Here is a 23,852-nt window from a genome sequence, read left to right as displayed (position 1 = left end):
TACTCTGTTGGTAAAATTACCTGAACAAACAGAGAGACAGTATCAAGCAGTGAGGACTGCTTTTGTGTTGCAGAGTGCAAATCAACCTCACTAGTGCTGGTGCCCTGATAAAATATTCTGAGTAAAGTGGTTGGTGAATGAGCAGAGATGGCATAACGTTGAGAGGACCTACTGGTCTTGTCTCGTTGAAGGCATGACAATCTCTCAAGTGTTGGTGCTACAAAAAAATAGTACCCAGTATACTGTGTAGAATGGTTGGTATGAGGAAAGGCATCCAATTGTTGAAATGCTAAAATATAATGCAATGAGCAATATATGATCCCTTGTCACCTCTCTCTCTCTCTCTCTTTCTCCTTCCCTCTCTCTGTCTTGTTCTCTCCCCTCTCCCTCTTTCTCTTCCTCCCCCCTCTCTCCCTCTTTCTCTCTCCTCTTCCTCTCTTCCTCCCCCTCTCTTCCTCTTCCCTCTCTCTTCCTCTCCCTCTCTCTTCCACTTTCTCTTCCTCTCCCTCTCCCTCTCTTTCTCTGGCTGTGTAACCATGTACTTCCTCTATAGCAAGATACCTGTATCTGCTTCTGTGTCTCTGTCACACTCTAACCTTTCATCTGACACAAGATCACCTCCTCCAATGCCCCCTCTCCTCTCAAAATTTTTTGTCTTGCAAGTTACTTGGTGACCCTGCTGGTGCTGGTGCCACATAAAAAGCACCCACTCCACACTGTGAAGTGGTTGGCATTTGGAAGGGCATCCACCTGTAAAAACCATACCAAAACTGACCTTGCCTGTGCAGGTGCCACACAACAAGCACTCAGTCTACTCTGTAGGGTGGTTGATGTTACGAAGGGCATCCAGCTGTAAAATCCATGCCAAAACAGACATAGCAGTCTGGTGTAGTCTTCTTCCTACTCGGCTCCTGTCAAACTGTCCAACCTATGCCAGCATGGAAGCTGGACATTAAACGATGATGATGATGATGATAACTACTTCATTATTGAAAGTAAATGTAAAATGGTGAGGATAATGAATTAGGGTAGTATTTAGAATTAAACAGAATCATTCTTTCATAGGTTATGGATGGTTATACACTCAGCTTTCTAGTGGCCATCATCATCATATAATGTTTATTTTTTATGCTGGCATGGGTTGGACAGTTTAACGGGAGCTGGGAAGTTAAAGAGCTGCATCAGTCTCCATTGTCAGTTTTGGCATGGTTTCTATGGCTGGATGCCTTTCTTAATGCCAACTATTTTACAGAGTGCATTGTGTACATTTTATGTGGCAACAACACCTGAAGAATCACCAAGTAACTTGCAAGACAAAGACCCCTGACTTGGAGGGGGAATAGTATTGAAGGAGGTGACTTTGTGCCAGCTGAGAGCTTCAAATATAATAGAGTTATAGAAATAGCTGTTTTGCTATAGAGAAGATATTTGGTTACTCCAAATATCAAAATAAAATGCTCTAACTGATGATGGACTGATGTACATATTGCAGAGAAACAAAAGAAAGCATGCTTTCTCTTGCAGCAGTTATACTAGTTGTGTTCCTGAAGGAGTGATATTTTCAGAAGTTATCAGAATCATGATCTGCAGTGGACTACAATGATAGGAATGATGTTACATTAGATAAATACATTACTGTACTTTTCAGTTTGACATCAAAATTTCTTGTGTGATGTGGTTAGCAGTAGGAGGAATATATCCAGCTGTAAAATCTGTGTTTGCAACAGAATCCATCTGAATCCTGTTATGTTCTGTTGATTTAAGTACATACAAATCATTCTTCTTGAACACAATCTATTTGGAATCATCTTCCAGGAAAATTCATATATCCTTGGTTACTTGAGTATATGCATTACCAAAAGCCTTTTTAACAGTTATTTTTTGGCCTTTGTAGTTAGCTCAAAGCCCTTTATATTTTGTATGTCTAATACTTAGGATTCTGTGCTTTGTTTTATTCAAATTTTGACAAATGTAAACTATTTAAATTTAATTTAGGATATCAGTTTGTGGTATTAATATTTTTTTCTTGGTTATCTTTTCAGGGTTCTACATTAAGTGTTGACCAACTTAAAAGTTTGGTGTATGAACAGTGGTTAGCTGCTGACCTAACTGAGCTTGGATCTCAATGTTTACCACAACAAACTGCTACTTCCAATAAGTTTTTTCTCTCTGGATTTTATTGTTTACAGGTGATGTATTATTGTAATACTTTGTTCTCTTCTCTCTCTCTCTCTCTCTCTCTCTCTCTCTCTCTCTCTCTCTCTCTCTCTCTCTCTCTCTCTCTTTCTTTCTCTCTCTTTCTCTTTCTGTCTATCTGTTTCTCTCTCTCTCTCTTTCTTTCTCTCTCTTTCTCTCTCTTTCTCTCTCTCTCTCTCTTTCTTTCTCCCCCCCCCCTATCCTCTCTCTCTCAAGGAATTTAGTGTATAGGTAGGAGTTCTCAGCCCTGTCTTGTTTATCATAGCCTTCCAGGCCACAACAGAGGAATTTAAGACAAGCTGCTCTTGGAAGCTTCTCTACACTGATGACTTTGTTCTTATTGCTGAATTACAACAGAACTAGAAAATGAATTTCACTCTGTAAGCAGAGTCTGGAATCAAAGGGCCTTAGAGTTAATTTAGCAAAGATCAAAGTCTGAGTAAGTAAGAAGACAGACAAATTACTGATCCCTTAGGGAAATGGCCCTGCTTGATAAATTCTACTAAATTTTACTGAATTCGTTGTTATTTTCAAAATTAATTGAAACAAAAGCAGTGTATTTCATTGAAAATATGGTAAAACAACGTTAACTTATTTTATATTGTTCATGTTGTTTAGCCTTGTCAGCTTTGAATGAGACTGACAAAGGCATTCTAGTTGCATCTTTTTTGTACATCAAGGACTTGATTGTTCAAAGAGTCCTTTGATGGAAGGGTGTGATTTGTGGGAGATTTTGATGTTATTTCTAGTAGGTCAAATGGACATGTAGAGGTTACTTTGTTGACTTATTTTATTATTTGAACAGTGAGAGGCTCAAACAAGTTGAATTGTACCTTGGAGCCCAAATCTCTGATGAAGCCATTTGTAAGGAAGAAATTAGGACACATAGCAAGGGTATCTATGAAAAAACTTAACATCTGGATCAACAATAGTGTCCCAATCAAGTTAAAAACAAGGCTAGTGTGCTCTACAGTTCTATATTCAAGAGATGAATTATGTACATTATTTACATTCAACGGATATTTGTCCTCATCTTCTTTGTTTTTAACACAACGTTTTGGCTGATATACCCTCTAGCCTTCTTCAGGTGTCTTGGGGAAAATACCTTAGGAATGAGAACCCAGGTTCAAAATTCCCCAAGACACCTGATGAAGGCTGGAGGGTATATCAGCCAAAACGTTGTGTTAACAACAAACAGGGTGAGGACAAATATCCATTGAATGTAAATCATGTAAATAAGGCACTCATGTGGCCAATAGGCATTTATGGTTGTGAATGTGGCCTCTAAACAAAACCGAAGAGAACATAAGCAATGCAAATGAATGTTACAAGTCTCTTACAAGAACAAATGAATGGGTGTTACATCAAATGGTTGAAAGACAACTCCTGAACATTGTGAAAAAAACGAAAGCTCATCTACGAGGTGGTATCGAAAAGTTCCTGGACAAGTTATGTTTAATAAAAAATAACTAATTTACTTAAGTTGTAACATCATCTCCTTGGAAATAGTCACTTTGTGCAGCAACACACTAGTCCCAGTGTTCCTGCCACTTTTGGAATCTGATCTGGAAGTCATTTTACATAAGCAAGTCGAAGACCTCTTGCGATTCACTCTTGATATCAACAATGGTGTAAAAATGGCAGCCTTTGAGCTGCATTTTCATCTTGGGGAACAGATTTAAGTCTGTAGGTGCTAAATCTGGCGATAGGGTGGGGGTGAGAAACTCATGAGTGAGGAGAGCTCAGTAACAGAGCATGGTTGTGAAGAATCCAATTCTACATGCTGCACAGATCCAGTTGCTTTCACCAAATGTCCTCCCTCAAACACTTCAAAACGTTGCAGTAGAACTCTTGATTGACAATCTGGCCCCGGGGAATGAATTCTTGATGTACAATACCACGGATGTCAAAAAAGAAAACAATGAGCATGCTCTTGACTGAGCTGCAACTCTGTCATGCACCCGTGCCACTTGAAACTTTGTGTATGACCCATTGCCTCATTACCATAAGCTTACTGAAACATACTCAATGTTTCTGTAGCAGACTTCCCAAGTTTAATGCAAAAATTTCACTTTGGTTCTTTGTTCCAATTTCCTGTCCTTGACAAAAATCATAGACTACAATATACATGTGATTACAAAAACACAAATTTCTCAACTTGCAAAGTAAACACAGCGGTGTCACTCAGCACACTACCTCATGATGGTCACTTGCTCGCTCTCGCTGTTAGTGCACTGTAGAACTAGTCCAGGAACATTTAGCTGCCACTTTGTGTTATGACCATATTCAAAGAAGCAGAGGTTTGGAAAACATTATCATGGAAGGAAGAGTAGAGGATAGTAGATCAAGAGGCAGACAAAGAATGCTGTGGCTGGACAATAGCAAGAGATGGTTGGACAAGAATGGCAAGGCCGCTGGAGAACTTAATTAAGAAAACTTTCATTGTAGTGTCATAAATGTGCTACTCATGTACAGTACATGATGACAAATCAGTTTATAGTTTTAACCTGCTTTCCTTCTTATTTATAGTTAACAGAACAATTATAGTAAGGCAATTGAAAGACCACTACTAATAGATCCTAGATTTCTAGAAAACTTTTAATAAGAAGATTAGTTGATGAAGATAAGGTATTTTTAAGGCCAAAGTCAATCTTGATCAAGTAGACCTCAATATTATGGCTCATCTATTATGGCCAAAAATATGGCTATAATAGATGAACTTTTGGTTTTTTCAGACTGTTCCAGAGTTATCTTTTACTTACTTGTTGTAACATCCATTCATTTGTCCGATGGTCCTTGTGAGAGACTTGCAACATTCTCCTCTACACCCACATTTCAAATGCATTGATTATGCTCTCTTGAAACTTGCTCAGAGTTCATGCTTCACAACCATAAATACCTATTGACCAAATGAACACTAACGCTAGCTGTCTTTTTAACTTAGTTGGGACACATTTTGACAATGGCATTTGATCAAAAACGTCTTTGTCTTTTTCTATATTCGGGACTATATGTTCTAATGTTTGCTCTCTTTAAGACAGGAAGGTGTCATTTGAGAGATTTACCTACTAAGTATAGCATTTCAAGCAGTCATACAGAGGCTTCTTCCTTGGCTCTTAACCCTTTTGTTTCCAACCTGGCTGAAATTGGCTCTGGCTCTGAGTACAAATGTCTTGTTTTCATAAGTTTTTGATTAAAATCTTCCACCAAACCTTAGTCACAATTTATATTCCTAACACTAGCTGAATGATAACTAAGTTATTTTACTAAATTATTTGTTAGATTTGACGTAATTGAAAGAAACACAGGGCATCTCAAAATAAATACAGTAACGAAAGGGTTAATGTAGATAATTTGTGTAAAGGAGTGAACTTTTGAATGTAGACAACAATAAAGCTTCATTCATCCAAACAGTTTAATTATGTAATTTCTAGGAATTCTTTATTTTACTTTGGATAATTTATGAAGTTTTGTTTCCCTTTTTTAAATTTTTCATTGTAGGTAAATAATATTATAGATATTAGTACATCCTATTACACTCAGCACTCAAAGTTAAAAGGAGCAGACTTCTCAAACAGTCTAATATCAGCTGAAGATCCAAAACAATATACGGTATATCCATTTTTTTTGTCATTCTTTCTAATATTTCTTACATTTTTCTTTCACTAATTCTGTTACTCTTTTAAAAATAAATAACAGCTTATTTATTTATAAAGTGCATTTTAAAGATAATCTTTCTTAATGTGTATGATGATCAGTACTTTTATAGTTTTAAAGAGACTATTTGATATGACAATTTAATATGACAAAGTCAAACTGGTGGTATTTGAACCTAAAACATAAAGACAGACAAAATGTCACTAAGTATTTTGCCTGGCATGCTAATGATTCTGCCAGCTTGCCATGAAATATTGAGGGTGATATAACTAATAATTCTCTTAAAGGTTGTGTATTCCATCATGACCATGGTTGAATTAATGAAACCAGTAAAACATCATCATCATCATTGTTTAACATCCGCTTTCCATGCTGGCATGGGTGGGAAGGTTTTGACAAGAGCCGGCCAGGTTGAAGCCTGCACCAGACTTCTGTAACTGTTTTGACAGGAATTTTACAGCTGGATGCCCTTCCTGACACCAACCACTCAGCAGAGTGGACTTAGTGCATTTTATGTGGCACAAGCACAGGCGAGGTCAGTTTTGGCAAGGTTTTTACTGCTGGATACCCTTCCAAATGCCAACCACTTTACAGTGTGGACTGGGTGCTTTTAAGTGGCACCTGCACTGCCACAGTCACCAAGTACTTGCAAGACAAAAAAAAATGCATTAAAATTGTAAGTAAATATGAAAATGCTCTCTTGTCAAAGTTAAGCTGAAATCAGTTCAAGTGTGATGTTTATACTAGAAATAAACCACCTGAAGTACCCCGAATTAAGGATGCAGCTCTAAAGATGGGAATAGCTTTTGAATGTTTAACTCTTGCTACTACCTAAGTGATGAGGCAATTCATTAGTTCCGACAAATGACACATTGAATTTGAGAATACTTAAAAGAAATAACATTATCTTCCTATAGTAATTAGAGGACACTCCTTTAGTGTTTGCATTTCTTGTGTTGCTCTATAGGGGGCATGGACAGCTTTTTTGAAAGGTGAACTGAATAAGATATGGTTTATCATCAGGTGGGCTGCACTACTAGAAAACAAAAATTTAACCCTTTAGCATTCATATTTCTTTGTCAAATGTATTGCTTATTTATTTACATTGTTTTGAATTAATCCTATATTATCTTGTAGTTTTGAGATTTTGATGATGTAATTGTTTATTTTTAGAATGACATTGTCTGCTAAGTGTGAGAGGATGGATATGGCCAGTTTGAACATAAAACAAGTAGAATATTTGGGCCAGATAGGGCCAGTTTGAATGCTAAAGGGTTAAGGTAAATGTTTTGTTAGTTGTGCCATTTAGAAAGTCCTGTGGACCACAGTTTGCCTGTGACTGCTCTACACTACTGACAACTGGCCAGTGAATGTTGGCAGAGCAAACTGTTTGTAATATGTTTACCATGATGAAGGTGCTGGTTGAATCGATAGTACATCAAGTAAAATGTTTAGTGGCATTTTGTCTGTCTTTATGTTCTGAGGTCAAATTCCACCGAGGTCAACTTTGCCTTTCATCCTTTTGAGGTTAATGAAATAAGTACCAGTTGAGTACTGGGGTTGATGTAATCAACTTATTCCCTCTCCCAAAATTACTGGCCTTAGGCCAAGATTTGAAATCAATATGTGTACCATGATGTGGTGGCTCTTCCCAACAGAATTCTCAACTATAAAGCTTTTGTTAGAGTTAATATGAGGCCACATACATCTGAAAATAACATTGGTCATCTATGAAGAGACCTCATTCATTTGTTAAGAGGCCTCATTCATATGTTTAGCAACCTTGTTCATCAGTTAATGAAATTGTTACTTAAAATAATTCAGTTTTTATTTTCTGCAAAGATTGCAAAATAAATGTTCAATAGACTACTTTGCCAACTTTGATGTTTGATTGACAACCTGGAATGAAGAAGAAAATAACAATGGTTACAGCAAATTGACTTCAATAATGTCCAACTCGCATACATAAGAAGCAATTATGGATTGATAATTTTGGAATAGTAATAATATGTAATGTCTTTGGGAGCTATTTAGACATTAGAAGTTGATTATATTTTATTTGTTCAAAGGAAATAATTTAGACTTGACAATTATGTAATTATTAGAAACTGGAAGTGAACAGCTTCCTGAAAAAAGACAAGAGGGCATAATACTTAGAATTGATTAAAACAAATCACCTATAATAACCATTGATTTTTTTTTTTATTATAGCCACAACCAGTCCATTGTCGAATGTTGAAAATGGAGATGACTGATGGTACTACTGTAGTTCATGGTATTGAATACAAAAGCATTCCGTCTCTCAATGTTAATATAAATCCTGGTTTTAAGGTTGGTATAACTGATTTTGTAAGAGAGAGAGAGGGATTGTCTAGTTTTATCTTGCTGATTTAATATTCATCATCACCATCCTCATCATTTCATGCTCATCATGGGCTGGATAGTGTCATAGGAGATGGGGAGCCAGAGGACTGTGTCAAGCTCTGCTGTTTGCTTTAGCATGGTTTCAACAACTGAATGCTCTTCCTAATACCAGCCACTTTACAGAGTGGACTGGTTGCTTTTTACATGGCACCAGCACAATCCATCAAGTAACTTGCAAGACAAGAACCCTCAACAAAGTTGAGAGTAGTATTGTGGGAAGTGTCTATATGTCAGATGATGAGAGTTTAAAGTATGATAGAGGGAGAGAAATATTGCATAAATAATTCAAGTTATGTCTATTATAGAATTTAAAAACTTGATATGTCAAACAACAGAATATAAAAAATAGAATACAAGTTTTTAGTTGTATGATTTTAGATCTATTATTTTCTTTATTAGAAATATTAATATTTCTAAGTCTTTCTAAAGGAGATTACAGCAGCGGTACTGAATATTAATAGTTATCGCCAAGCCAACATGACAGTCCAAAAAATAAGATGAATGCTGCCATTGATTAGCTCCAAGAGGCCATCGCCTCTAGCTAGCTATGTGACACACGAACTTGTGTCCATTATAACCTTCGAACAGGGGAGGTCAGCCGCTTTCCCTTGCTGGTCTGGCATCTACAGACTAGTTTCAGGGTGTTTGCCCCTTGTCAATGTAGAGCAGCCGAACCCAGCAGGCGTCGCTACTGACTGTCTGTACGAAGGATTATTTACCTAAATTCAGTGGAATACATCCACTGGTTTTCAAAAACAGAAATATTAATATTTCTAAGTCTCTCCAAAGGAGACTACGGCAGCGGTACTGGATATTAATAGTTATCGCCAAGCCAACATGACAGTTCAAAAAAATAAATAAGACAAATGCTGCTGTTGATTAGCTCCAAGAGGCCATTGCCTCTAGCTAGCTATGTGACACACGAACCTGTGTCCATTATAACCTTCAAACAGGGGAGGTCAGCCGCTTCCCCTTGCTGGTCTGGCATCTACAGACTAGTTTCAGGATTATATCTTTACTTTCATCTTCATGGTATTGAAGAAAGTTGATACTTTTTGAATGAATTCTTGGAGGAAGTATCACATATTCTTGAAACCAGATTCTTGTCTCTAGCAAAGTAGAAAGAAAAAGTAAGTAGTTTACTAAAGAATCAAATCACAGCATTTTGATTATAACATTACTACAAATGTTATAAAGGAAAAGAATAATTACGTGATTGAGCATTCTATCAGTTTTATATTGATTTTTCCATCACTGCATATATTCAGTGGGTCTGTTGTACAGCATATTCCTATGTCTCTATCTTACTTTCTTACTTCAGAGAGTCTCAATGTTCTCAAGCCTATCTTAACTGTTTCTTTCAAATTCTTTTATGTTGTTCCCAAGTTAGCTCTGACTGAGCTGACCTTTATGAAAGGTATTCCACCTATAACTACTGTATTTGCTAGTGTATAAACTGCACCCCTGATCTTTGGTCCCCGACAGGGGAAAAGTGTGGGGGAACCCAGGAAATAACTGGGGCTAATGAAAAGGGAGAGATGCAGGATGAATACAAACTTCAATTTCATGATGGTTTCATATTTAACAAACATTTTTACTACAATCATTGATATTCATAATTATTAATGGAAGAAGATAAAGTCCAGCTTTTAAATGCAAGAGATAATAAGAGAACGTCTTTTTATTACGTGTGTTTATATGATTTATATTGTGCTCTTTATATTCTTTCTTGAAAATGTGTGGTCTTAAAAACTTTCTTCATGTGCCCAGTCTTTGTCATCTCCTTTGGTACATTGGCCATCCAATCCTCCCATCGGTGCTTGAGATGGTCCTTAAACAGTTTATTGATTGCAACATCAAAGGGTTGAAGAAGGGATGTCATTCCCCTGGGGATCATTGCCATGTCGATGTTCAGACGATGTATCTTTGCCTTGGTTTCTTCTGACTTGTGACATCTGAATGCATCCAGAACCAGGAGAATCCTTCTCTGATGCATTCCACTGATGTGCTGCCCCCACGCTACTCGAAGCCAGTTCTTGATGAATGCCTGGTCCATCCAAGCTTTTGCTTCAGCTCGAATGATGACCCCTTCCAGAAACTTGGCATCTTTGGGTAGTGTCTTCCTCTTGTAGATGACGTACAGTGGTAGCTTTCCTCCGTCAGCCATGCAAGCAAGCATCACCGTAAAACGGTCCTTCTCATGACCCATCATGATGATTTTCACTGTCTTCTCCCCTTTCTCAGCAACAGTTCTTGCCATTGGAAGATTTAAGTGAGGTGAGTCTGGTCTGCATTGCTGATACGGCTCAGAAGGTACTGATGCCATTTACACAGGTTGATGATAAACTGCTGGAACCTCTCAGTCTTCTTGTCAAGATCTTCTGGCAGCTGCTGTGCAATGTGGGTGCAACGCCTGATGAACAGATCATGCCTGTGCATAAACTGGAAAGCCCATGATGTGCTGGAACAAAAGTCTCTGATGCCGATGTCTTTGGCGATCTTCTTGGCCTCGATTCGAAGGGTGAGTGTTGACACTGCAAGTCCCGCCATCCTTTTCTCCTTCACCCATCTGAGAAGCCTCTCCTCCAATTCTGGCCACTGCACCGTCTTGCTCCTCATCGCCTCCTTCTTTTTGGGCATTGACTCGATTGTGGCCTTATTGGAGCACCATCATTGGACAACAGATTCTTCAACCTTGAAGTGATGGCCCACTGCATGACTTCCAAACTCCTCAGCAAACCTGGAAACTGAGAGCTTGAAGGCAGCTGTGAATGATTGTCTCAGCATGATGACCTTAACTTGAAGAGCGAAGTAGATAAGTTGTGTAGAACTTGAAGAGCGGAGTAGACGAGTCAGTAAAGCTAATTACGGTCCAAACAATAGGATGTAGCTTGAAAGCTTCCTTTGATCATTACCATTTTCTTTACGTATTTATGTAGATATATTACAAAAAGCAAACAGACCCATGCACTTACAAGTACTTTAAGGTATGGAAATGAAATTCCAGTTGACTTGAATTGTATTCCTTTGTAGCATTGGTGATGACAATGAAACTTACCTTTCCCGGCACAAGATGATTCTGAATAAATGCACTTATCTCTCCTTATATGAAATAATTTTTCATATTCCATTTTAATTTACTTGTTACCTAGTAAATACATTTTATCAATCACGTTCAAGTATAAATCACAGCCCTCTCTCTCTCTCATTTCCCTACGTGCCGAGATAAGTCATGCATCCAGATCACCGAACAATAGTTCTTTACGTCGTAGACCTGGGGATTACCGAACTTGTAGGTAATTCGCAGTAAATCAGAGGGTAAGTGGGAATTATGATCAGCTATCAATCATAGTGCATTTGTCGGCCAAAAGGTAAGTCTTTACAGAAATTCTCACTGCTTTTCTACCGGCACATGTCCCTCTGCTACAGGGCTGCAGCACTATCAAAGCGGAGGCTGCAATTGAGATGACACCAGCGCACATTGGCTTGAAATGCGTAGTGTTATAAGCATATGACAGACAAAAATGGACGATGACACTGAAATAAGAATATTTAAACAGCACTTTTTACTAGTTTTAATGGCAAGAATTGTAAAGGGAGCTAGTACTACGTGAATCTTGAATAATTACATGAAATAATGTTCTGGTTTTAGACCGACTTTTCTTTGTACCCGTGTATAAACCACACCCCACTTTTCCTGGATTTTCCTGTTGGAAAAGAAGTACAGCTAATACATTAGCAAATACAGTACCTCATGGTTTTTTTTATATCTAAAACTGCATTGTCTAAAGTGTCCATCTTTTCTGAAACAGTAAAGTGTGAGTTGAGAGATACTTGACTACTATTTCTAGCAGGTCAGTTGACTAATAGACCCTTCCTCATTGACTTAAACTTCTTTGGATATCTTTTGTTATTTCAAGGAACTCTCACCTTGATTATCTCCTTCTTTTGACTTAAATCCAAATCAAGAATCATCATCATCGTTTAACGTCCGCTTTCCATGCTAGCATGGGTTGGACGATTTGATTGAGGACTGGTGAAACCGGATGGCAACACCAGGCTCCAGTCTGATTTGGCAGAGTTTCTACAGCTGGATGCCCTTCCTAACGCCAACCACTCAGAGAGTGTAGTGGGTGCTTTTACGTGTCACCCGCACGAAAACGGCCACGCTCGAAATGGTGTCTTTTATGTGCCACCCGCACAAGCCAGTCCAGGGGCACTGGCAACGATCTCGCTCGAAAATCCTACAGGAGCCAGTCAGGCGGTACTGGCAACGGCCACGCTCAAAATGGTGCATCTCATGTGCCACCCGCACAAGAACCAGTCCAGGGGCACTGGCAACGATCTTACTTGGCTTGCCGGGTCTTCTCACGCACAGCCCATTTCCAAAGGTCTCGGTCCGTAGTCATCGCCTCGGTGAGGCCCAATGTACGAAGGTCTTGCCTCACCACCTCAGCCCAGGTCTTCCTGGGCCTACCTCTTCCACGGGTTCCCTCAACTGTTAGGGTGTGGCACTTTTTCACGCAGCTATCCTCCTCCATTCTCACCACATGTCCATACCAGCGCAATCGTCTCTCTTGCACGCCACAACTGATGCTTCTAATGTTCAGCTTTTCTCTCAAGATACTTACACTCTGACGGGTATTCACATTGACATTACACATCCAACGGAGCATACTGGCTTCATTCCTTGCGAGCTTACGTATGTCCTCAGCAGTCTATATATATAAAAGGGAGATTCTTTCTGTTTGTCCCACAAAGTGAAACAAAAACTAGACACCATCCCTCTATAATTCTCTTTCTATGTCTCCTCTATTCTCTCTCCACCTTTATATTCTCTGTCTGTCTGCCTGTCTGTCTCTTTGTTCTGCAAAGTGAAACTAAAACTCTGCCATGCTACTTCAAAGAGATTCTGTCACTTTGTCTTGCAAAGTGAAAATAAAACCAGACACTATCTCTTTGATTTTCTTTCTTCTTTATCTGTCTGTTTTCCTTCTCTTTTTTTCTCTCTCTCTCTTCCTTTCTCCCTTTCTCTCTCTCTCTCTCTCTCTCTCTCTCTCTCTCTCTCTCTCTCTCTCTCTCTCTCTCTCTTTCTCTTTCTTATTACACATAGAGTAATAATAAATGGAACAGATGCAAAATAGGTACAAAGGTTCAAGATCACTCTGATATTAAGTTTGAAACAAGAATTGGTAGATTATATACTGTACATCCTAACCAAAATGAATGCTTTCACCTCAGAATGCTTCTTCATTTAAAAAGAGGACCAACTTCATGGGGAAAGTTTGAAACAAGTTGATGGTGAGATTTGCAGAACATATCGTGAAATGTGTTTCAAGTTAGGTTTGCTTGCAGGTGATCAGCAATGGGAAGCTACATTAGAAGAAGCTTCAATATCAAAAACACCTAAGACTTTAAGATATCTTTTTGCTATTATTCTCAAAAACTGTCAAGTAAGTAATCCTGTTCAACTGTGTTCAGAAATGATTTTGCTGAAGATTTCAAGCACCAACTTCAGTTCAATAATCCTGAGCAAGATATTGGTTTCACAGATGCAATATACAATGTGGCTTTGATTGAAATAGAAGATCAAATTATTTCCATGGGAGGAGAACCTATACAAAATTTAGGTCTTCCACTAACTAATAGAGGGGATCTTAACACTCTCTCCACTGAAATAATGAGAGAAATTTCCTATGATAATGATGAACTGACCATGTACATAAATGATAATCTTCCCAAGCTTCTACCTGATCAACGTCATGCATATTCCACTGTCATAGAAAGTATTAACAATAACACAGGAGGACTTTATTTTTTAGATGCTTCAGGAAGTACTGGGAAAACATTTGTTATTAAACTCAGCCTGGCTGAAGTTCATCAAAAAAGTAATATAGCTTTAGCTACTGCTACTTCTGGGATTGCAGCAATGTTACTGCCCGGAGGTTCGGACTGCTCATTCAACATTCAAATAACCTTTAGATTTATCTAATAGACAAGATCCAGTTTGTAATATATCTAAAAATTCTGCAATGGGTGAACTAGGCACAGGAGTGGCTTGCTTACCAACTACATGGTTCCGGGTTCAGTCCCACTGCGTGGCACCTTGGGCTGACCAAAGCCTTGTGAGTGGATTTGGTAGACGGAAACTGAAAGAAGCCCGTCGTATATATGTATATATATATATCTGTGTTTGTGTGTCTGTGTTTGTCCCCCAACATCGCTTGACAACTGATGCTGGTGTGTTTACGTCCCTGTAACTTAGCGGTTCGGCAAAAGAGACCGATAGAATAAGTACTAGGCTAACAAAGAATAAGTCCTGGGGTCGATTTGCTCGACTAAAGGTGGTGCTCCAGCATGGCCGCAGTCAAATGACTGAAACAAGTAAAAGAGTAAAAAGAGTAAGAGTAGTACAAAGATGTCACTTAACTGTCTGGGACGAATGTACCATGGTCCACAAAAAAGCTTTTGAAGCTGTTGACAGAACATTATGAGACATTAGAAATTGCAATTCCATGATGGGAAATATCACAGTATTATTGTCAGGAGACTTCCAACAAACACTACCAGTTGTTCCAAGAGGAACAAAAGTGGATGAGCTCAATGCTTCAATAAAGTCTTCTGTATTATGGCATCATGTGAAAACACTTCAACTTCCAACAAATTTGAGATCAAGGCTTTCAAGACATCAATCAGCTGAACTATTTTCATGTAATGAACAAACAGAACTTCATGTATAAAAACTATCTTTTTTCTACCTCAATTATTACATGTTTTTATCTTATAGAAATATTATATCATTGCTATTACTGTATAGACAAATAAAATAACACATACAACTCACTTATTATTGCCATATCATAAACAAACACAAGTTCATATATGATATTGATCTTTCTTCTTCAATTATTACATGGTTTTCTCTTCTAAAAATACACACATTCAGGAGGAATAAATTATACATATAATAATACTTTCAATGTGGCTCCTGATAAACAGTAAAAGTAATTACCCGATCAATGATGGGTTTTACTGCTAGTAAATATAATAAAACTAATGTAAATCTTTGAAGACTACAAAACATTGAATGCTTAAAAGAATGTGTTAAAACCTGTTTTTACAACAGGTTTGGATACTAATGAATAAAATTACCTATTGTAGTTAATTTGTACTGTTATATTAACTATGGTTTGGTTGTAAAATTTGAGGTTTATCTTTATTCTATATCTTTCAGGTATTAATTAAAGGTGAAATTTTGTGTCGAAATGGTGTTTTGATGTTGAGCAATGAAAACATAAGTGTACTTGGTGGAGAAGTAGATTCTTTAATAGAATCTAATGCTCAACTTCTTTTAATACCCAAAGTTATGTAAGTGTTACCCAACATTGTCGAATCTTATCAATACAATTTTTAATTTGATTTTTTAATTCTTTATCTTTACAATCATTTCTTAATGGCCAATTCATTGGTTGTTCATTCCTTTTAGTTTTCTGTTATTGTTTTTCTTATAAAATTCAATGAGAAGCTAAAGTTTTCAGACTGTTGTAAACATTTGTTCAATAACTGATAATCATTTAAAATCACAACTATTATTATGTTCTATAGGATAATATGTAGGGCCTTCTCTGATCAATTAAATAGTGCTTTATTTTCATTTTTAGGAAGGAAGTTGCATTGTTTGCTGGAAAGGACATGAGAAAATATTTTGAAGATAGTGACAACAATAACAAGAATATATCTAACAGAAAGATGACAGAACTCCATACTTCTAATGTCCAAAATAAGAAGCATGTTTATTCAGGTAAGTCTGTTGTTGGTCTGCTAGAATATTTTTTACTTGTTTACCTAAATATTTTATAATTAATTATGAGGTGGGAGTGCTAAGCAGTGATATGTATAAATGCAATGCCATTGCTAGTTTGAATATGCGAGTGGCAAGTTCAAATTTGTAAACAAGCCATTCATTGTGTTTTGTCATGGAGAATATTTCTCACTGTAAATACACCTAAATCAGCTTGCAGCACCACCTATTGGTGCTGCGACCTGATTTAGGTGTATTTACACCATTTGTCTACAGCGAGAAATTTTCACCATGACTAAACACAGTGAATAGCTTGTTTACAAATTTGAACTTACCACTGGTATATTTGAACTGGTAATAACATTGCATCTATAATTAATTTTCCATAACATTTTCCTGGCTTAACATGTCATTTTAATTATTTACTTAGACTCGTCATATGACCAAGCCTGTATTCAGAAAAAATCAAGGTAAGATTTCTGAAGAGTTACTTCCTAAAATTATATTCTTTTATGTACTGATTTTTGAAATCTAGGAAGTTTCCTTAATTTTCTGAACTAGTTTGGATTGCAAATCATCCTAGAATATAGATACATGTTTCAGGTTTTCTTTTTATCCAAGTTTAAAGGCTTTTAAACTTCTGGTCTTGATGTTTAAATAAATACTGAAAAATAAGACCATATTGGTGATAATCTTAATAAACAATGTAAGTATTGAGAATATTATTTAAATTTTTGTGTTGTAGTAATTCTTAAGAACTTAGTCAGCAACTCACTTTAAACATACATTTGGAGCTGGTCTATTTGTATTACTTGTTATCGTCGAGAGGTATCAACAACACATTATCTACAATTTTGATTTTTAAAATGTTTATACAAATACATTTCAGATAAACTCTAGGTTAGGCATGGGTGACAATTTCCTAGTGGTGGGCCTTAAGAGATATTGCTTATCATAAATTAGATCACTCCATAAAAGGAATAATTAAGCAAACATCCTGTGCCAGTGGCTTGTATTTATAGACTTATGAAATACAAGTTTCCTTAACTGTAAAGGAACAATTTTGATTTCTCTAAAATCAGTATCTTTTTAATTTCTAAAATCAGTATTTTTTTTATTTTACAGATTATACGAAGACACTTCACAAGAAACATTTGACCCTCATTATAATAATATGGAAGGTAATAATCTGTTATTGTAACAAGTTTATATGAAATATATATTTTGTATTCATAAAAACCATAAAATTTGAATAATTTGAATTAAGAAATACTTTGAAGATTGTAAAATGATAATATGGATATTTATATTAAATAAGAAATATCAGACCATCAATATTGAACATTTTTCTTTTATTTTGTATGTAAACAAGTTTTAAAATATTTTTACAATGGTATTAGAAATGTAAAAAAAAAAAGGAAAAATATCTATAAGAGGATTAAAATAAATTTATTTCACTTATTTAAAAGAGAAAACAAGTAATTTTAATGCTGTTATTGTCATGATTTATTTCAACTATATAGGTTAAATGCTAAGCTGATATTGGGATTAATTTTGTTTTACAGATAATGCAACAAAAACGAGTACAAATTTAATAGATGAATTTGCTGGAGAGGTATACAGACATTGTTCACTTAAGTTTACTTCTGCATTCATCTCTCTACAAACCAATAAGTATTTTTAGCATGATATTAAAAATTATATAATTTGAAAACAGACTCTTGATTCCATAAACACTTTCTTAAGTAATTTCTTTAATCCTGTTTACTAATTCTACCAATTCTGTTGCTACTACAAAGGCTCCAGTTTGTCTGATGTAGCTTGTTCCATATCACCTCCAACATGTTTTCTTCAGCATACTCTCCTCTCATCACTAACCAGGCCATGCACTAATCATTTTACCTAGTCCTTCCTTTAGAGAACATCAAATCCTTGGAATTTCATCTACACCCACATTTCCCCTTGTATACCCCCTGATATACAGATGTTTAAACTCAACATCAACCATATCAATCTCACCAGTCCCAGACAGCCTATAAGTGTATGGGCATGGCTCCCTTTTTTTTAAACCTATAAAAAAGAATGGGTAAAATGCTTCTAATATTTTATGAGAACAAGATGGTGAGCTGGCAGAATCATTAGCACACCAGGCAAAATGCTTAGTGGCGTTTCATTCAGCTTTACGTTGTGAGTTCAAAATTCTGTCATGGTTGACTTTGCCTTTCAATCCTTTCAGGGTCAATAAAATAAGTGCCAGTTGAAGACTGGGGTTGATGTTATCAACTTACCCCCTGCTTGGAAATTGCTGGCCTCTTGCCAAAATTGGAAATCAATATTTTATGAGAACAGCTTCTCAGTGAGTGTGACGTTAAGGAGCTGGCCTGTTGGATGCACGGTCAGATCTTAAATTCATTTGTCTCCTTCAGCAATTTCGCATGCTTCAGTTTGGCTTCACTTGTATATTTCATAGAAATAAAAATGAATTCAATCAGGGCGGAGCAAGCAAAATTGTGTTGATGTTTGGCTCCTGCCATGAGATAGGATGTACCTAATGCTTATTTATGAGTATCATACAATAAAAGTTTTCTAGATATAGACCTAGTATTTAAGTTTGGGGTCTGATCATAGGTTTATCATTCTGAAGTGGAAAAACAACTACAAAAAACTATAAACCAACACAAAGTAAAACAAACACACTTGACTGAAGAAAGAATGGTTTTTCTGCATCAGAGAATTGACACCATTCGCTTTCAAGGCAAGTAAGATGGAAAGAACTGAAGGCTATTTGAAAGAGAGGGTTATACTGGATTGGAGAGACATTTATTGGAAGGTATTTATTGATGGTTCACAGGGAACTGAAAAATTAAGAAGACTCCTAATTTATAGCTATGTGATTACTGGTAAGAAGGGTACCCATTATTAAAGTCTATTGCTCTGAAAAGTAAAGTATTCTAGCTATGCAGACAAAGAAAATGGTTGTGAAATAGGAATACATTTTTAATTTGAAAAATATTGATATAAGTATAAAGAAAACTTCTTCAAACAATTTCATTAATATTCAAAACATCTTTCATTTTATTCCATTTTTCTTTTTTTTAATTTCAATTCTTTCTAAGCTTTCTATTTTATTTTTTAAAGGAAAAGACTTCTGATTAAAGTTATATTAATAAAAGTACTTTTTCCAGATTAAATTAGAAATATTTTGTTTGAAAAGACTAAATATGTATTTTTTCTATTTTAGTGGGATGATCTAGATTTTATGCAAGAACTTGATGAAAATGGTGACTTAAATATTCCAAAGAAATCAAATGGAAAACCAGTTTCACAGCCAAGTGAAATTTCCCATTTTGAGGGAAATTGGGATGAAGATGAAATGGAAGTTGCTATGTTAAATGACATTGAATTTGAAAATGAAATGAAACCACAAATTTCTGACATTCCCTCTTGTAGTGCTGTTCCGTCTTCTACATCCATGGCTCCATCAGTAATGCAGAATGAAATAAGTACTTCTAGGTTAAAAGCACATCAAAAACCCCCTTCTTCAGTAACATCTAACTATAACAAGCAGTTATCTACTCTTAATATAAACTCTAACAAAGAGAAGTCTGATGCTAGTCAATTTGAATCCTACAATAATTCTTCAACATCCACTTCTAATAGCATAGAGCATTTAATGAACAAATGGACAAAACTGAGCACTCAAAGTCATATTCAGTCAAACATATTTCCTTGTCTTTCAAAAGGTAGGTGTTTAATAATTATTTGAATTATTTCATAAGGTATTTTTTCATGTAATAATCACATTAGAAAAAATTTTGATGATCATTCTAATTTAGATAAGTTTTGTAATTGTAATATATTTATTTAATACATGTAGGGATCTTGTAAAATGGAAACACAGAGTGAAATGATTTGATGCAGGTATTTGGATGTTGGTTTGGCATGGATGATTGGACATACCACCTGTTTTGGTGCTGGTGGCAAACACGTACGTGCACGCACGCACACACACACACAGATACACATACACACACACATACACAGATACTCATACACACACACACAGATACACATACACACACACACACACACACACACGTTTGTTAATGCAGAAATATACACATGCAAACAAAAACGGTTAGAGAGAGAGACACACACATTAAAATGTCTGATGTAAAATAAGTTAGCATTGAATCAGCAAATGAATCATGCCAAAATGGCTGTGCCAGAACATCTAATACTCCCCAAAATATTTACTGAATGTTGAGGAAGCTCATGTAATTTGTTTAGTAGTGACATTAGAAAGAAAAGCATGATAGTAGTTGTGAGATATGAATTTAGTGGTGCACCAAAATCAATCTATGGAAAATGAGATTTGAGTTGCCTGAGTACAAAATTGAAAATGAGTTATAAAAGGTAGTGCTCCATGACCTTAACTGTAATAGCTAAAATTAAAGCGAAACAAGAAGTGAAATAGATTAAAGTCATATTTACAAAATTTATAGATTATTGAGCAATAAAACAGTATACCTGCTATTGATTTAAAATACGCATATAACATTATAAATTTAATGTACAATATATGGACTTATATAATCCAGTGGTAATCACAAAAAGGCTCTTTTAGTGGATCCAGCTACATACCACATATTAAACACTACATAGGAATGTACTTTACAGTCCTCTGCAGTTGAAGTCCAGTAAATCCAATCTGTGAAAATTATTTTGTGAGGAGTATATAAAATATAAAGGAAGTCAGGAGGCATGAGCTGAATATATTTATTTCACCAGTTGATGTCCATAGGACTTTTGTAACTAGTGTTTGAACATAAGAGAAATGTTGGTGATATAGAAATATTTACTGATTGAAAATTCCTTTAATGCTTTGTAAATTTTATGTCTTGAATTATTAATGGTCCTTTTTACTAAAACAGTATTGTAACCCTTTTCACAATATTTTCAGTTGATGTCCATAAAATTCCATTCACGTACCTATTTCTATTGAAAGCTTACAACTTACAAGCAGAATCAATTAAATTTTACATTAAGGTAAGGCCTGTGCATAATTTTAGAGATTTTGGCAATTACACTGGTTTTTATTTCTAAAACATTAGGAATATTTGTTAGAATATACAGCCAAAACTAGTATCAAGTAATATTAGAAATGTTAATGGCAGCTTGAAACAGATAGCAAATAGTTATGTTGAATTATTAATAAGTTAAAATGGCTATAGATTGTGAATTTAGAGTACTGACCACAGATTCTATATGCTACTTGAAAGAAGGCTGTTATAAAAAAAATTTTATTTGTATTTATGAATATTCAAATTTTCAGGCAACATGCTACCATAGTTGAACAAAAAATTATAAACTTGTCAAGCTGATGCCAGTGTTTTGTAACTGGCACCCATGCTGGTGTCATGTAAAAAGTACCCACTACATTCTTGGAGTGGTTGGCATTGGGAGGGGCATTCAACTGTAGAAACTGTGCCAAATCTGATTGGAACCTGGTGCAGCTCCCCAGCTTACTAGTTTTCAGTGAAACCATCCAACCCATAGCAGCAAGAAAAATGGATGCTAAATGATGATGATGATGACTAATAAGATAGAGTTTTATTATCAGTTTATAGATGATTGTTTAGCTTAATTTATTCATCTTTGTTATTGAAATTTTGTGTTTGTGTTTCTTTTTTGGGGGAGAAGAACTGTAAATCTGGTTGTAAGTTTTTGATAAAATAATTGATTTAGTTTCAGTTCTCATTGAAAATAATGTCATTTGATTTACATCTTTTATTTCCTTGGATAAAGTATAGATGTCATAATTTGCATTCTTTCTTCTGATGGAAAGGACTAAATCACCAATGGTTACCACAAATCAGTCACAGGGACAAATAAACTTATGAAACTACTTTTTACTACAGACCTAGTTCTCTCTATTTGCTTTGAGATTGATCAATATACTGGAATAGTATGCCTTTATGAGGAAGAGCAATTTCCATGATATATTAATTTGCCTCTCTGATACTTTACAGTGGCTGTTGATGCATAGGAATAGAAAGATGCCGGAAGTGGTTGCAAAGTTTACAAATGCATTAAATGCATGTATGGAAGATGGACGTTAAATGATGACAATGATGATTAACTGTGTACTACTGGAAATACCACTTGTATCTTAGGTCCTGTCAGTGTATAATAATTCGATCATTGTAACTAGACCAGAATGGAAACAACCTTACAGTACAGACATCTGTAAGCACAGTGGAAGTACTTTGGAAGAATAAGTGACAAATTTGCCACACAGTTCTATCATGCAAGTTCAGTCTTGTGGAAAATATTTAGCATCTCAAATTATTGAAATTACACAATAGTAGCTAAGTCACAAAAAGTCCAGAGCCAGCTTTGAAGACCTCTGCAGAAATGCTGTCTTCAACTGGTATTTTGTTTTCAGTTTGGTGAACTGTGCTCAACACCATATTAAGGCATTATGGTTACATATCAGATATAATTGAGCATTATCTTGACATGTTCACATGTATTTAGTCAGTGTTCTGTCTTCATAGTATACTAAATGAAGTGTAACTAGTTTTGTTTAGAATAGTAAAATATAGTGAGCCCAAAATTTAGAATTAAAGTTATGCATGTAGTGAAGAAAGAAGTATAATAATGATCAATTCTCTTAAAAAGGTAGGGGAGATAACCCTGTCATCTAAACTAACTTAATACAATGAGTATTGATTAATTTTTGATAGTACAAGACATATTTTAGTCTTATTACACGCTTCATTGTTTTTCTTACAGTGGGGTACTTTCCTCTCATCATTCTATAGAGACATATTGAAGTAGAGCCAGGTTGTAAATATGCAAATTAAACACTTCAACATCTGATAATATATAATATACAGTAATCTCTTGCCATATTGTGGTTCACCTATCGAGGTTTATTATTTAAGCTTACATTGATTCCTCCGTGATGTTGTTTTGCATTTATAATAAAATAAATATATAGAAATTATAAAAATAATTAAAAAATATACAGTACAATACTGTTTTTACTTCACAGATTTTCACTTATTGCGAGAGGTTTTGGAATGTAAGACCCATGATAGTCGAGGGATTACTGTAATTACAAATTTTTACATGAAAATGAAATTTAACAAAACAAGTTGTGCGTTTTTAAAGGCTACAATGATTCTATCACAGTGCAAATGTTCTTCTCACTACATGTGTTCTAATCTTTGTTTCAAAGTAAATCATTTGCCTAGCATCATCACCACCACCACCACCACCAATATGTAAGATCCAGCCTCCATGTTGGTGTGGGTTGCATGTTCAGCAGAATCTGTCAAGTTGGAGCACTGAGTCATGTGTCAGTGTCTGCTTTAGCATGGTTTCTATGGTTGGATGTCCTTAATGTCAACCACTTTACAAAAAGTACTAGGTGCATTTTCTTTTGTAACTCTAGAACTATTTAAGATTGCCTTGTGTGCTGTAAGATTAAGGGTTCATGAGTGGAGGTGAACAGAAGGGAAGAAAGAGAGAGAGAGATGATTTTAGGTAATGTGATGAGGGAGTGTAAGGAAGTTGAGAGGAACAGATTAATAGCTGAGACAGGGTGGTAGCGGAGTGTAACAGTAGTAGAACAGGTACTAACTGGGGGAGTTGGCATAGCATGGAACAGGAGAAGGGAAGGGAGGGATTATTGATATATATTATTCTGTTGTAATATAGACTTTGATCCCTTATAGTCTCCTCTTTTTATGGAAAGTAAGAGCCC

At 35.8% G+C, this 23,852-nt stretch overlaps 1 protein-coding gene across 3 annotated transcripts in view; it reads left to right on the top strand.

Moving 5' to 3' along the window:
• LOC106879797 (recQ-mediated genome instability protein 1) overlaps positions 1 to 23,852 on the top strand; it is a 53,853-nt gene that overhangs the window by 6,426 nt on the left and 23,575 nt on the right. For all 3 annotated transcript variants that reach the window (XM_014929501.3, XM_014929503.3, XM_089350952.1), the window contains exons 3-12: positions 2,043 to 2,189; positions 5,698 to 5,808; positions 8,065 to 8,184; positions 15,512 to 15,645; positions 15,939 to 16,078; positions 16,509 to 16,548; positions 17,204 to 17,259; positions 17,644 to 17,693; positions 19,320 to 19,821; positions 21,042 to 21,127. In XM_014929501.3, coding sequence (XP_014784987.1) covers positions 2,043 to 2,189; positions 5,698 to 5,808; positions 8,065 to 8,184; positions 15,512 to 15,645; positions 15,939 to 16,078; positions 16,509 to 16,548; positions 17,204 to 17,259; positions 17,644 to 17,693; positions 19,320 to 19,821; positions 21,042 to 21,127 — 1,386 coding nt within the window. The remainder of the gene's footprint in view (positions 1 to 2,042; positions 2,190 to 5,697; positions 5,809 to 8,064; positions 8,185 to 15,511; positions 15,646 to 15,938; positions 16,079 to 16,508; positions 16,549 to 17,203; positions 17,260 to 17,643; positions 17,694 to 19,319; positions 19,822 to 21,041; positions 21,128 to 23,852) is intronic.

Source organism: Octopus bimaculoides, chromosome 4 (genome assembly GCF_046866305.1).
Source record: "Octopus bimaculoides isolate indiv1 chromosome 4, ASM4686630v1, whole genome shotgun sequence".
NCBI lineage: Eukaryota > Metazoa > Mollusca > Cephalopoda > Octopoda > Octopodidae > Octopus > Octopus bimaculoides.
The sequence above is the reverse complement of the archived record's forward strand: the minus strand, read 5'-3'. Positions and strand labels throughout refer to the sequence as shown.